The 16,032-nt window shown below is 48.4% G+C and overlaps 2 protein-coding genes across 2 annotated transcripts in view; one reads left to right on the top strand and one right to left on the bottom strand.

Annotated features, from left to right (window-relative positions):
• The window catches only part of LOC309562750 (uncharacterized protein), a 253,710-nt gene that overhangs the window by 172,723 nt on the left and 64,955 nt on the right, over window positions 1-16,032 (bottom strand). The window lies entirely within an intron of this gene.
• LOC309564444 (uncharacterized protein) overlaps window positions 1-16,032 on the top strand; it is a gene marked incomplete at both ends in the record, with an annotated part of 110,381 nt that overhangs the window by 76,302 nt on the left and 18,047 nt on the right. Inside the window, 2 exons of the mRNA XM_082269074.1 lie at window positions 5,985-6,898; window positions 8,474-8,693. Coding sequence (XP_082125200.1) covers window positions 5,985-6,898; window positions 8,474-8,693 — 1,134 coding nt within the window. The remainder of the gene's footprint in view (window positions 1-5,984; window positions 6,899-8,473; window positions 8,694-16,032) is intronic.

Raw genomic sequence — 16,032 nt, forward strand, 5'->3', positions numbered from 1 at the left:
GCCAAGCATGTCTCCAGACCTAAACCCTATTGAGTATCTGTGGGGCATCCTCAAATGGAAGGTGGAGGAGCGCAAGGTCTCTAACATCCACCAGCTCTGTGATGTCATCATGGAGGAGGGGAAGAGGACTCCAGTGACAACCTGTGAAGCTCTGGTGAACTCCATGCCCAAGAGGGTTAAGGCAGTGCTGGAAAATAATGGTGGCCACACAAAATATTGACACTTTGGGCCCAATTTGGACATTTTCACTTAGGGGTGTACTCACTTTTGTTGCCAGCGGTTTAGACATTAATGGCTGTGTGTTGAGCTATTTTGAGAGGACAGTAAATTTACACTGTTATACAAGCTGTACACTCACTACTTTACATTGTAGCAAAGTATCATTCCTTCAGTGTTGTCACATGAAAAGATAGAATAAAATATTTACAAAATGTGAGGGGGTGTACTCACTTTTGTGAGATACTGTATATCAGTTCTAAAGACAACTATCCACATCCACAAATGTACTGTAAAACCATAAAAGCAAGGAGAGGACAAGGAAAGCCCAAGGTTGACCTTCCTATATCTCACTTCAAACAACAGGACTTTAAAGGACGTAGAGTTGAAATTGGTGAACACCATAACTTAATATGATAAAAAAAATCAAATTTATTCATAATACAAAGTTAAAATTCCTCATAAAGAGAATATACATATAAAGACCGAGGTTCCATCAGCATCAATAGAAACTATGATTGCCAAGTATGTTGAGGAACATATTTAGGCGGTCCAACGTGTTTCACAGAACATACTGTTCATTGGTTGCTTCATCAGGGACCATCAGTTGACCAAATTGTTTCTACAAACTTGAGAAAGATATTATAACGGAACCGCTGACCCACACTGTGTTTATGGTCTTCCGTCAGTATACGGCTTCCTTGCAGACATCAACATACTGTATATAGCAGATTTTCCCAGCCGCCCTCATACAAAGCTAGCTAACAACTTAGCTTGTACTGGAATCTCTCTTTATTGAACAGTCACACAGAATTTATATACAGCACGGACCTCCCCCTCCTGATCATATTACCACACACAGGTCAGGGGCTGCATTCATACTCCCCCCCCCCCCCAGGCATGGATAACCCTCACAAATTCCATTGGTTGCACTCTAATGACTTTCAAGATTCTCAGCAATGGTGGCTGGAGCTCCATGGGCCGGGGAGGGCGGCAGACGGACCACACCATACCCCCCCCACCCAGACCACACCAGCTCCAGCCCGCACACCATAGCCCACCCTTTTTTGAAGCCTATTAGAGCCTCTGGCTCTAATCACGTCCTTCAAAAAAAAAAAAACCCTCAATGGAATCCATGCGTCCGACGCCCTGCATGTAGATTAGGGGTCCGGGTGCATGGATGGGGGGGCGGCGCCCCTGCGCCCCCAATGGATGGCTGCCACTGATTCTCAGACTTAAAATCTTTACACAACTTCAAGATTTTCTCAAAATTCCACTGATTCCATATTCTCTCTTACCTCACTTGAAAATCTATGCGGTACTGATCACCACTCATCTTGCCTAATATCCTCCATCCAATCAATAAGATCCACACACGAAACCACCCTATATGCCAAACCAACTAGACTGAAGTACTTGGTTCTACATTGATAGACCAAGATTGGATAGATATTTGGTCAGCAACAGCTAAAAGCTTAAAAAACATACACTAAATGATCAAAAGTATTGGGACACCTGCCTTGACACGCACATGAACTTTAACTCCTTCCTGCTGACGAAACGCAATTATGCGGCCTCGGCTTCAGGGGTTTGTATCGGGTGATGCCTGCAGCTAAAGGCATCACCCCGTACTGCTGTTTAGAGCCGACGGTTGACTTTTTTGTAATGACAACTGATGCGACTGAGCAGTCATTCGGGTGTCATTACAAGGAGCGGGAGGGGACGTTCCCCCCCCTCCCGCCGCCTTGACCTCAACCCGATAGAACACTTTTGGGATGAATTAGAGCGGAAACTGCGAGCCAGCCCTTCTCTTCCAACATCAGTGCCTGACTTCACAAATGTGCTTCTAGAAGAATGGTCAAACATTCCCATAGACACACTCCTAAACCTTGTGGACAGCCTTCCCAGAAGAGTTGAAACTGTTATAGCTGCAAAGGGAGGGCCAACTCAATATTGAACCCTACGGACTAAGACTGGGAGGCCATTAAAGTTCATGTGCGTGTAAAATGCAGGCGTCCCAATACTTTTGACAATATAGTTATGTGGCTGGGGATTCCAAGGACTGGGTGATGTCAGCGATGGGTAAGGATGTGGTGAAGGAATGCACCCGCTGCTTCCTTAGCAACCATTGACAGCCAGAAGCTGTCATGTTCCCCCATGCTAAACACCATAATCTTAGGTTCGGCTCATCCCTAATGACTCTATTTCAGTATATGACTTCTAGAAGGAGCTATAAATCTAGAAGAATGGTCAAACAATCCCATAGGCACACCCCTAAACCTTGTGGACAGCCTTCCCAGAAGAGTTGAAGCTGTTATAGCTGCAAAGGGCGGGCCAACTCAATATTGAACCCTACGGACTAAGACTGGGATGCTATAAAAGTTCATGTGCGTGTAAAGGCAGGCGTCCCAATACTTTTGGTAATATAGTGTATCTGTTTCAGTAGAGCTACTGAGGGGCCAAACCGCTTGCCCATTTTCACCCAAAGCAAACTTGTACCATCTGCTCTTACTTTTACAGATGGGAGGTTTAAAACACTACTACGCCGTCCCCCTGGTCCACCATGGTATGGCTCACAGGCTATGGCTCAGATGATTTGACTGTGCACCTGGGGCCCATGAGACATGGGGGCTCAGGTCATCTGACATGTGTTCCATTTAAAGAGGATGTCTAGCCATGCCTAGAAGGGTAGACCTCTTGCTACTAGCCACTTCCAGCTCCCAACCAGGTTTACCCCATGCACCTTGTTTTCAGGACCCCAATACTGATAAAGGTTGCATGTTATAGTCCATAGAACCCACATCTTCTGGCATATTTTTAGGTCAAAGAAATGGCCCCTGCCCCTATCTATAACTGGCCTTCACAGCAAGGAGCACATGGAAGGGCAAACGCATGAAAGACAAAAACAGAGAAAATTCCCAGCTCAACTCACCAACCAGTCTGCTTACCAACCAAATTAACCTGTCCAACAGTATGCGTTAAAAACAGGGGTTTAGTTAGCACACATTTGCAAACCCATGCGTAAGCTGCAAGGCCCTTTCACTGCACCCTGTATTACCTGCAGTCCAAACCCTACTAATTTATGAGAGTCTTCACAATGGAAGCACATACATTCTAATGGATAGATAAGGAGCAGGTGGGCCTGGAGGTAGCCCAATCCTCCTTAAAGGGGGAGGGGCACCATGGACACCCAGCACATAGCACAATGACAGCAAAGGTGTCCAGTGTGTCCCCCCCCCCCCCAACAATATTACTCCAGTAACAAAGAAATGGCCCCTTCCCCCATCTATAACTGGCCTTCACAGCAAGGAGCACATGGAAGGGCAAACGCATGAAAGACAAAAACAGAGAAAATTCCCAGCTCAACTCACCAACCAGTCTGCTTACCAACCAAATTAACCTAAACCAGCTGGGTTTCCATTGTGCCCCTCCCCCTTTGAGGACTGGGCTACCTCCAGTTCCACCTGCCCCTTATCTATCCATTAAAATACATGTGCTTCGGGGGCGTGACCGGATGTGAAGCGGACCAGACGTGCCTGCCTGGAGCTCCGGGGACCCTGACTAATCCTTCTTACCGCACATCCTTAACCCCGTTTTCCCTGCCTTTACCGGTCCGGTGGAGGGTCGGCACACTCGTGGGCCACATCCGACATGCCCGGGAAGTCCAAATCCGCCGCGAAACAGAAGCCGGCTTCCCCGCCGGCGGTGCCTCCGGACGCCATCTTGGAAGGCCTGCGCGCTCTACTCACCAACATGGAGCTCCCGGCGGACTCTGTTGCTGCTCCATCCGCATCCATCCTGAGCCAGGCAAGTGACACTGCCATGATTTTGTCTGCCATTGAACAGAGTAAGACCTCCTTATTGGCCAGGATCGATTATTTAGCGGAGGAGTGTAATCTTATCCGGGCTGACTTAGACAAGATCAGGGGGAGGCTCACGGACACTGAACAGCGTATCTCCTCGGCTGAGGACCTCACTACCCAGCACTCTGCCTCCATTTCCTCCCTCCAGCATACAGTTCAGATACAGTTCAGATGCTACTGGCCAAGGCGGATGATGCGGAAAACCGCCAGCGGCGGAATAATGTGAGGTTCCTGGGCCTGCCTGAAGGGGCTGAAGGGGATAGGCCTGCCGACTTTGCCGAACGTTTTTTTAAAGACCTCCTGCACCTCACTGACCTGGCGCCCACCTATGTCGTTGAGAGGGCCCATAGAGTCCCTACAGGCCGTGTGATCCCTGGGGCCCCCCCCTCGTCCCTTCTTAGTCCGCTTCCTGAACGATCGTGACAGGGACCGCATACTGAGCGAGGCCCGCAAGCATGACACTCTGCCTTATGAAAACGCTGCTGTCCATCTCTACCCTGATTTCTCTGCAGAGCTTCAGAAAAAGAGGAAGACCTTCAATGATGTGCGGCGGAGGCTCCGTGAAAAAGAAATCAAGTATTCCATGCTCTACCCCAGCCGACTCCGTGTGCAACATGCTGGCTCTGTCAAGTTTTTTGATTCTCCTGATGATGCGGATGCTTGGTTGCTCAGCCTGCGGTGAGCTTCCATGTCCCTGCTCTGTTGGCCTTGTGATGGCTGAACTCCCTGTTCCCCCCTCCGTGTCCCCTTTGAGTTGTCTTGTTGGACTGTGAATGGCGGGGACCCCCTCTTCCCAGATGATCTCTGACTCTCCTCCACTTCAATGCCCCTGAGTAGTTTTTTCTTCCCTTATTTTTTGCTGTTATCCCTTTTTACCCATATGTCCCTGGAGCCAGGGCTGGTGACAGCCTCTATTTGCCTTTTACTACAGGATTGCTACTGCTGGTCCTCAGGACTGTTGAGGCCGTCGGCCGGCCTTGCCTCTGGTTAGCCCTCCGGACACTCCCTTCCTGGCCTAGTGCCAGATGACTATTGTCTAGGCATTTTTCCTAGTCGACAGTGTGCTGTTTTTTCTTCTAGGTTTTTGGGATGAAGTTGGCCTGTAGCACTGTTGCTTTCTGGCTGACAGGGGTTTATATGTGTTCTTGTTTTTTTTTCACTTTTTTCTGTTTTTCTTTTTTTTTTGGCTGCATACCTGTGCTGTGTTCTACTATTCATTGTGCAATGTGCTATTTCACTGTGTGTCGCTGACTCCCAGTGGGTCGTGGTCCGAGCTGTCTGCTTCCCTGCACTTGATACTGAGGGGTGGCGTGGTTGGTTACTCACCTGGCCCCTGGCTCCCCCGCCGATGTTCCTGTCCCTCCTGTCCCATTTTCCCTCCCTTTGCTATGGCTGACCGCATTAAGGTGCTATCTTGGAATGTGCGGGGCCTTAATAGCAAGTTCAAACGTGCTCTTTTATTCAAATACCTCCAATCCTCTAAACCGCATGTGGTCTTCCTCCAGGAAACTCATCTGACGGGGAGTGCTGTATTAGCCCTACGCAGGCGCTGGGTGTGTCATACCTTCCACGCTACCTACTCCACTTATGCTAGGGGGACCTCCATCTTGGTGCATAGGGCCCTGCCCTGTCGTGTCGAGAGGGTTATCACGGACCCCAAGGGTCAATATGTTATCCTGGCTCTTGAGATTGTGGGTAAACTGTTCATTTTTGTCAATGTGTATGTCCCCCCACCCTTTTCTAGTGCTGTATTATACCACATCTATGATCGTTTGGCCGAATTCTCGGCCCAGCGCATCTTTGTGGCAGGGGATTTTTAACAGTATCCTGGATGGTGACTTGGACACCTCGAATGTGAATCGCCAATCCTGCTCTGAGCTGTTCACCTGGGTCTCGACTTTACAGCTTACAGAACTGTGGAGGTGGAAGCACCCGCAGGATCGGTTCTATTCTCACGTGTCCTCGTCGCATCACTCTGGCTCCCGTATAGATCTTGCTTTCTGCTCCCCCTCAGTCCTGCCATTTGTGCTGTCGGCCAGCTACTTGCCCGCCGGTCTCTCGGATCACTCGCCACTCGAGATTCAACTGCGGCTGGGGGATCCGGGTGAGCGGGGCGGCTGGAGGCTGGGCTGTGGGTGGCTTCAGAATCAACGGGTGGTGGAGGGGATGTCTGGTAAGATTGCCCAGTATTGGGAGGTTAACGACCTCACCACATCCGCCTTGGTGTGTTGGGATGCTTTCAAGGCCACTGTTCGTGGCGACTATATCTCCGCTATTAAGGCTGCCCGGGTGGAGTGCGCCTCGGTGAGGACGGACTTGGAGGAGGCGGTAACGGAGTCCGAGGCAGCGTTTGCCTTGGATCCCTCCCCTGAGTCGTACTCCTCCCTGGCTCAGGCTCGGAGGGCGCTGCACCTACATGTGTCATCGGCCGCTGAGGCGGAGGTGGGGTCGTTGCGGGCCAGGATATTTGAGTCCGGGGATAAAAATGGCAGGCTTCTGGCTAACTTGTCTGCGGACTCTAGATTCCAAACGGTGGTCCCAGTTGTACATGCTGCGGACGGCAGTGTCCTTCGGGATCCTGCGGATATTCTCCTAGAATTTCGTAATTTCTATGAACGTGTGTACCGGGCGGACCCTCCCCCGCCGGGGGGTAGGGACTTGGGGTCTCTCGGGGAGTTGGCGCTGCCTACTCTGGCCCCGGAGGATGTGGCTCTCCTAGAGGCGGACTTCACGTTGGAGGAGGTTGAGCTGGCTATTCGCTCCCTCCCCCCCGGGAAGACCCCTGGTCCCGATGGCCTGCCGGGGGATTGGTACAAGATGTATGTCTCCGAACTAGCTCCTAGGCTCTTAAAGACATATGCCTCTTGCCTGGACTTGGGGGCTCTCCCGGAGTCCATGTCTTTGGCACACATAGTCTTAATTCATAAACCTGGGAAGGACCCCACTCTGTGCTCGGCCTACAGACCCATTTCTCTTTTGAATTATGACCTGAAAATACTTACCAAACTGCTTGCTACCAGGTTGATGAAGGTCCTTCCCTACTTGGTCAACATGGACCAGACTGGTTTCACACCAGGCAAATCCACTGATATTAACATACGTAGAGTGTTTACTCATTTGCAGGTCCCAGCGGAGGCTCAGGGTACACGTGTGATGGTGGCGCTTGATTTGGAAAAGGCATTTGATTCGGTAGACTGGTCCTATATGATGATGGTTCTGGAAACGTTTGGCTTTGGCCCTATTTTTCGTAAATGGGTTGCCATGCTTTATGCCCACCCCAGTGCTCAGATTAAGTTGGGGGGGAGGCTGTCTTGTCCCTTTTCGATTGCGCGGGGCACCCGCCAGCGGTGCCCCCTCTCACCTGCCTTGTTTTCCTTGGCTGTCGAGCCTCTGGCGGCGGCTGTTCGTGGCTCCGGGGCGGTCAGGGGGATCCGGGTGGGGTCCTTGGAGGAAAAGTTGGCGCTTTATGCTGATGATATTATCCTTTTCCTCCGGGATCCCGGCCGGTCGCTCCGTTCGGCCCTGGATCTGTTGGCGGCCTTCTCCACCTTGTCTGGCCTGCGAGTGAACTGGGACAAGTCGCTTATCCTTCCGGTGGACGCGGGGGCTCGGGCCCACGCGGACCCGTCTTTACCCCTGTGTTGGACTGACAGGCTTAAATATCTGGGCATAGTGATCTCCCCCGACATTCGAGACTTTTGTGACCTTAATTTATCTCCCCTTCTATTGAAATTTGGGACTAAGCTGCGCTCCTGGGCTAATCTCCCCTTGACCCTGATTGGCCGCATTAACCTGGTCAAAATGAAGCTGTTGCCCCCTCTCCTATATGTACTTCGTCACTCCCCAGTCTGGATACCGAAGGCCGTTTTTCGTCGGCTCCATTCTCGCATCCTTTCTTTTATTTGGGGTTCTCGCCCTCCTAGACTTCGACTGATGATCTTACAGCGACCCTGGACTCGGGGGGGACTGGCGTGCCCGGATTTTTTCCGATACTTCGTGGCGGGACTTTTGACGCATGCCCACAACTGGCTGATCTGGGATGCCTCTAATGCTGCGGTGGCCCTGGAGGCGGCCCTGCTGGGCTCCTATGAGGCCTTACGCAACTTGTTGCTACGTGGACCGAAAGCCCCGTACCCTGTCACTGTCTCGATGGTGGCGGTGATCAGGGCATGGAAGCTGCAATCTCCATACATTCGGTTGGGACCTAGTCGTCGATCCCCGAATTCCCCCCTGTGGATGAATCCAGAGTTGCCGGAGTTCTTCTCCATCCCGGATCCCTCCGTATGGGCCTCCAAGGGTATACTGTATCTATCTCACATTTGTCGGGGGGAGACGCTTGCGACATTTGACCAACTGAAGACTGACTTTTCCCTACCCAATTCCCACTTTTTCAGGTACCTGCAGCTCCGCCACGCCTTCTATAAACAGTTTAATGACTCTCCTTGTGACTTCACGCTAGCTGACTTGGAGGCCATTCTCCGAAACGAGACTTTGAAAAAAACGCTCTCTACCATATATAGCACCCTGCTCCCTAGTGTGCACTCTGGGCTGGAGGCTCTGCAGGCCTTTTGGGTGGCCGAGGCTCCAGGCCTGGATGCGGAGGACTGGGAGGACGTCTGGGACTACCCATTCTGCCACCTGGTGGCCACCAGGGACCGCCTTGTGCAGTTTAAAATCCTTCATAGGTTTCATCTAACCCCAACTAGACTGCACAGGGCCTTCCCTGATACGCCTGCGGTCTGCTGGCGCTGCGGTGCGCCGGACCCCACATACACGCACATGCTTTGGCATTGCCCACCCTTGGTGGCGTACTGGACCCGGATTCTGGACTTTGTTGCTCGAGTGACCACCATCCATGTGCCTTTAAAGCTTGAGTATTGCATCCTGGGACTTGTCAATGATCTGGCCCACTCAGTAGCGGCTCGCACTCTTTTAGGTCTTTTATTGTTTTACGCTAGGAAATTGGTGGTTCTCCACTGGCGGAAGCCTGCTGCACCCACCATTTCCTCGTGGAAATCCCTAGTGAACTCAGTAATCCCACTTTACAAAGCGACCTACGTTAACAGGGGCTGCCCGAAAAAATTCTCGAAGGTGTGGGACATCTGGTTGGAGTCTGGTGACACTACTAATGACACAGAGGGCTCCGCTGTGTCGACTCAGGGACCCTAATTGTAATTAACAGTGCCAATTGTTTCCCCCACATGCAGTGGACTTTGTACTCTGTTATCCTACTGGACTGCTGGACCTTCACACAGTGAACGGATTGCTCCTGTCACCGGGATCCTTGTGGGTTGAGCGCCCTTATGTAGTAGCAGTTGGGTGCAGCCTTGTCTGGGGTTGTTTTTGCCTATTTTTTTGTTGCTGTGTGTTTTATATTTTATTTTGCCTTTTCTTTTCTTTTTTTTTTTTTTTTTTTTGTTGTTGAGCCAGGTAATGCCCAATGGCTCGGTTTTGTATGCTGTTTTTTTCAAAACCAATAAAAAGAATTTTCAAAAAAAAAAAAAAAAAATACATGTGCTTCCATTGGGGAGACTCTTATAAATTAGTAGGGTTAGGACTGCAAGTAATACCAGGTGTCGTGAAGGGGCCTTGCAGCTTACGCATGCGTTTGCAAATGTGTGCTAACTAAACCCCTGTTTTTAACGCATACTGTTAGACAGGGTAATTCGACTGGTAAGCAGACTGGTTGGTGAGTTGAGCTGGGAATTTTCTCTGTTTTTGGCTTTTGTGACAGATCGAGATCGTTGACTCCATGCAGGACTACAGGGCGAAGATGTGCAATGGAGAAAACTGCTTTTGCATACATGGATGGGGCTCTGTAGTTTGGAGATTTCATAGTGTCTTGGGTGGGATGGAATCTCCAACCCTGTGTCCATGTTTTGTGGGTGACCAGCAGGGTGTGTGCTCAGGTGCACGCAGCCCTTATAATGAAGGTTTAGGAAGACCTCAGAGCTCCCAGGTGTGTCTGCAAGAGACAGGTGACGGCCCGAGGAATGAGGCCAGAGTGAAGCTGTCAGCTTCAGAGAATTCATGGTCTGGGGACCAGCATAAAGAGCAGAGGTACTGCAACTGAAAAGCTGAGCGAGAGCTTAAGAGCCAGGTGGGCTAGCATTTCCTGTTTATTATATTTTGACTGTAGAAGAACCCCCACGTGGGTAACCCTATATGTTATGGACTTTCCTTATGCCTTTTAATATAAAAAATGGGCTGCCATGCCATAAAACCAAAGTGCTGACTGACGTGAATGCCTTGAAAAACGCATCTACCACTACAGCTAACGACCCCCCGTGTTACACTTTCATATTTTTTGGTCTTCAGGCCAGTGTTGAGTGTTGGGGGTCTTAAGGCCATGGGCCATGGCAGGTGAAGCCCACGTGCAGAAACCAAACATTGTTCCACCGTCCGTACCTACTTCTTCCTTCTCTGAGGTATACATTAGTCCACTTCACCCACCCTATAAAAGAGGATCTGCCAGGTCACTTCCTGTAATGCCTTGTACACACGCAAAGATTATAGGCCGACCGATCGTCCGACTTTTGTCCAGAGTGGTGTTTTGTTGGTTGGAATGTGCCTAGACTGCACACGAATTTTCTCGGCCAACAAAAATCTACTTCAGAAGTGATGTCATGTGCTGGTTTACTTTCCGTGTGTTTTTTCTTCCCTGAGCATGCCCAGTCTTGCTCATCAGATTTTTGTCTGCCGAAATCTGTATTGACTGACGGAAAATCGGGCGTTGTGTTGACGGCCAACAAAAATTTTATAGCCTGCACACCAGATTTTTTTCGGCCGAAAAGTCGGAGTCGGTTGTCGAAAGCATCATACTAACAAGCCAAAAATCGTCCGATCGGACGTTGGCTGAAAATTCCTGTGTGTACGAGGCAAAAGAAGGGGCCCAAACTGTGAGAAATCTGTTAACTTCTTCCTATATTTATAACTTCGTGGGGTGCGAAAAACTCAATTCCACAGCCAAATGAGCGCTACCAGAATACGCTGGCACTGAGGCTGTCTGTGAAAATCGTGCTGTTCTGTAACATATTGTTCAGCTTTAAGGCTTCGCCTATGGCTAAGCTTGATAATTCAAGGATTTCATGGATCCATTTTGTTTTTAATGTCGCCCTCGAAATAATAAAGGCAACACACACAACTCAAACATCGCTCACTAAATCACAGTGACTATGGAGGAAGAGGATGGAACATGACGGGGGCGGTTACTGGGTGTAAATATAAAATAAGATCTTATTACCTCCTCTGCTGCCACTTCCAGCTATGTCTCCTCTCTAATTCCTCCTGACTCAACTGTCACCCGATCTTCCTATTTATACCTGACATCACTTCCTGTCTGTACCTGACATCCCTCCCTGTCTTCCATAGAGACTTCCTGTCTGGGTAGACGTGAGATCAACACCTTGTGGAGCTCGGAGGAACTGAAGCCCCAAGAAACGTTTTGTATTGTGGACACGGCCTTGCCATTGATGCCAAGTGCCACAGACAGTCCTGGGATTTTGGCTGCTATTCCAGCAGGTCCACATCCCGCAGGTCCCAGGATTCTGTGCAGAGTTTTGGCGAGGTGCTGACTGCAGGAACACTCGTAGGTCGCAGGCTATTGGGCCTCAAACTGAGCCAGGGTACGTTCGGCTCATCCCTAGTCATAAGAAATATTTTATTATTTTCATATGATACTAAAATGGGTGTAACCGGATCTCTTCTAAGAAGAGGGATCACCCCCGTTTTTTGGTTGATGTGCACAGCTCTGTACAATAAAACCCTGATATAATTATATTTGTCACATTGACTAGGGCAAGGGATCCTCAAACTACAGCCCTCCAGCTGTTGCTGAACTACACATCCCATGAGGCATTGTAAAACTCTGACGTTCACAGACATGACTAGGCATGATGGGAATTGTAGTTCCTGAACAACCGGAGGGCCATAGTTTGAAGACCCCTGGACTAGGCAGTAAAATATATTTCTCCCCCCCCCCTTGGTGGGAGTGGAGATGATCCCATCTATAAGGATATACAGTACACCTACACACACAGCACAAGCCCGTGTTCAAGAGGAAGTAAAGTAAAAAAAAAAAACAGAGAAAAAAAAAGCCCTGTAAAGAGAAAGGCATAATGAGCTAGTATGCATCGCATACTAGCTCATTATGTAGTACTTACCTTAAAACGAAGCCCCCGCCGTGCCGCCACCTCAGCGATAGGACGGCGACATGTCCTGCCGTCCCGCTTCCGGGTTTGCGTCCTCCGGCCATCTGATTGGCGGGAGGCGCGATTACATCACTCCCGCGCATGCGCGCGGGAGCCGCCGTTCACGGCACTGAGCTCTGAAGGAACGGCACGGGTGGCCGTTCCCTCAGAGCGCCTGCGCCGATGACGTCATCGGCAGTTTGCGCTGTAAATATCTCCTAAACGGTGCAAGTTTGGGAGATATTTATAGCACCTATAGGTAAGCCTTAATATAGGCTTACCTATAGGTAAAAGTTATACAAGAGGGTTTACAACCTCTTTCACACTACGAGACGTTTCATGGGGCTGCAGTTCCTCTGAGCTCCACAATGTGGTAATCTCACTTCTACCCAGACAGGAAGTCTCTATGGAAGACAGGAAGTGATGTCAGCTACAGACAGGAAATTCAGGCTAGAGGTGAGTCGGGAGGAAACAGAGAGGAGACATTGCTGGAACTGGCAGCAGAGGAGGTACTGTAATAAGATATTATTTTCTATTTCTTCTAAGCAACCTCCCATCGTAAAGATATGGAGGTCTGATGACCCCCGAACTGAGTTGGGAGAAGGGAAGAATTGGGTTGCGTTCGGTATAATCCTTATTTCTCGAAAATAATAAGCAAACCATTCAACGGTAACATAAACCCTACTTGGTGGTCTCTAGACACCTGTCAATGGGCAGTAATTAAACGTTCCTTGGTTTTGAATTTCGTGAATGGTTAATTTGATGTTGTGAAAAACCATTAGTAGGATCCCGAAAAAGCCATAACACTGATAAGCAGAGACCTTAATTAGCTGGTTGTAAAGGGTCAATTGCCATTGTAAGACTGTGAAATCTTGGAGCCCCGTCTGAACCCAACGACCAGAGACTTGTTGAGTACTTTTTCATCCCCATTTATTTTTCTGTTGCTATTCAGATAATTCTCAAAAACAGAGAAACTTGTATAGGTCACATGACCACATCAATGAAGATGGAGGAAGACCGGAGTCACATGACTGAGAGGATACTAAACCTCACCCTGGAGATCATCTACCTGCTGACTGGAGAGGTGAGGAGGATTCTGGGAGGTCACATGACATCACTCTTATTTCTATTAATAAAACACAGACCTGACCGGAGAGGTGAGGAGGATTCTGGGAGGTCACATGACATCACTCTTATCTCTAATAATAAAACACAGACCTGACTGGAGAGGTGAGGAGGATTCTGGGAGGTCACATGACATCACTCTTATCTCTATTAATAAGATTAATAAGACACAAACCTGACCGGTGTTCCGTGAAAAAACCCTACCCATGAAAATTCCCTACCCTCGTCACTTCCTCTTCACATACGTCATGGAACAGCTGAGCCACTTCCCACTGCGCATGCTCACAGCTCCAGAGGGTAGGGAATTCTCACGGGGTAGGGTTTTCTAACGTTACACCGCATCAGCTGTTGCCGCGGGTACATGAAATCATCTCCGCTGCCACATGAAATCATCTCCGCTCCTACCCCAGTGACTTCCCTGATCTCGGCTACTAAATGTAAAAGCAGCGGCGGGTCTATGAAAATATAAATCACGGAGCCGAGATCGCCGTGATTTATATTTTCATACACCCGCCGCTTTTACATTTAGGAGCCGAGATCAGGGAAGTGACAGGGGTAGGAGCGGAGATGATTTAATGTGGCAGCGGAGATGATTAAATGTACCCGCGGCAACAGCTGATGCGGTGTAACGTTACACATCATTACCCCGTGAAAATTCCCTACCCTCCGCAGATATGAGCATGCGCAATGGTAAGCTGCTCAGCTGTTCCATGACGTATGTGCACCGGAAGTGACGAGGGTAGGGAATTTTCACGAGATAGGGTTTTTTAACGTTACACTGGAGAGGTGAGGAGGATTCTGGGAGGTCACATGACATCACTCTTATCTCTATTAATAAAACACAGACCTGACCGGAGAGGTGAGGAGGATTCTGGGAGATCACATGACATCACTCTTATCTCTATTAGTAAAACACAGACCTGACCGGAGAGGTGAGGAGGATTCTGGGAGGTCACATGACATCACTCTTATCTCTATTAATAAAACACAGACCTAACCGGAGAGGTGAGGGGGATTCTGGGAGATCACATGACATCACTCTTAAAAAGTAAGTAAAAATCAGCGCTATACTCTCAATGAGGGGGACCACTCGTTTTACCTACAACCGATGATCTCAAAGACTGTGGATAACATAAATTACATAATGAATAATTGTGTAGGTGTGTAGGTGGATGACTAATCAAAATAGTGCAGAATAAGAAAAGAAAATTGGTGGAGAAAAAAAAAATCTTCAAAACTTCATCAAATTGTGAACAATCTCCTGAACCCAGATCTGCATGATCATAAACAAACACAATTGACCGGCAAAAAAAAAAACAATAATAAGTGAATACTTGCTACTCATATAAATGATGCACATCAATAAATAAAATAAAATCGTGCAATTGGCGGTATAAAGTGAATATAAACAATTCAAAAACAGTGCAAAAGAGCTAAATCAGACATGCACAGATAGTCCATGAAATAACTCTAAGGTAGTGATAGTCCAAAAAATGAATTCATAAGGTGCAAAGTGCCGCTAGATATAGGGTGATATCTTCCAGTGTGATTTAAAAGGTGAACTAAATTTTCAAACACATCAAATCAAAGTGAGTGTGTCCCGGTGAGCTCACAATCCGACACCGAGTGCAGTGGCCGCTCACCTCCACAACACTCAAAAAGAGTGTTGAGTATAAATCTCCAGGCTCCTCACTATCTTCTGACGTGTATATATTATCCTCCAGCTGTTATGGATTTACATACTATCCTCCGGTTGTTATGGATTAAGTAATTTCAACTCGGTCCACATAAGTGTCTCCCTGTGTAAAGCAGCAGATCAAAGCGTGCAGACAATCTCCAATTTAGCCACCGATGCGGTGAGATCCGAAGCTTCCGGTCTCGGCCGAAGACCGGAAGTGACGTCAATACGGCTTATCCCTGACGCGTTGCGCTACGAACACCCGTAGCTTTCTCAAAGGGGGAAAAGCTTTATGATCTGGGTTCAGGAGATTGTTCACAATTTGATGAAGTTTTGAAGATTTTTTTTTTCTCCACCAATTTTCTTTTCTTATTCTGCACTATTTTGATTAGTCATCCACCTACACACCTACACAATTATTCATTATGTAATTTATGTTATCCACAGTCTTTGAGATCATCGGTTGTAGGTAAAACGAGTGGTCCCCCTCATTGAGAGTATAGCGCTGATTTTTACTTACTTTTTACATTGTGATACGTGGGGACACTATCAAAATCAGCTGCTAGCTTGGAGGAGTTCCACGTCCATCACTAGTTTCTCATTTATAATATTCATCGGGTCGCTTACCCCATTTTAGCGCACAAGTTTACTCTTTTTACTTATGACATCACTCTTATCTCTATTAATAAAACACAGACCTGACCGGAGAGATTAGGAGGATTCTGGGATTCTAACACGATATTCCTATTGGTTCTCCAATACAGAGATTTCCTCTCCTGAAGTCAGGTGATCATATGACCATCACAGTGCCTCCATGTGACTCCCTAAAACCTGAGAGACACAACATGCAGAAGATTCTAGAAGTCACCAAGAAGATGATGGAGCTGCTGACAGGAGAGGTGAGCGGTGCTGGGAATTCTGGGACATTATCCAGTAACAGACAAGGGATGTGTCTGGATGG

Source organism: Pelophylax lessonae, assembly GCF_965119305.1.
Source record: "Pelophylax lessonae genome assembly, chromosome: 9".
NCBI lineage: Eukaryota > Metazoa > Chordata > Amphibia > Anura > Ranidae > Pelophylax > Pelophylax lessonae.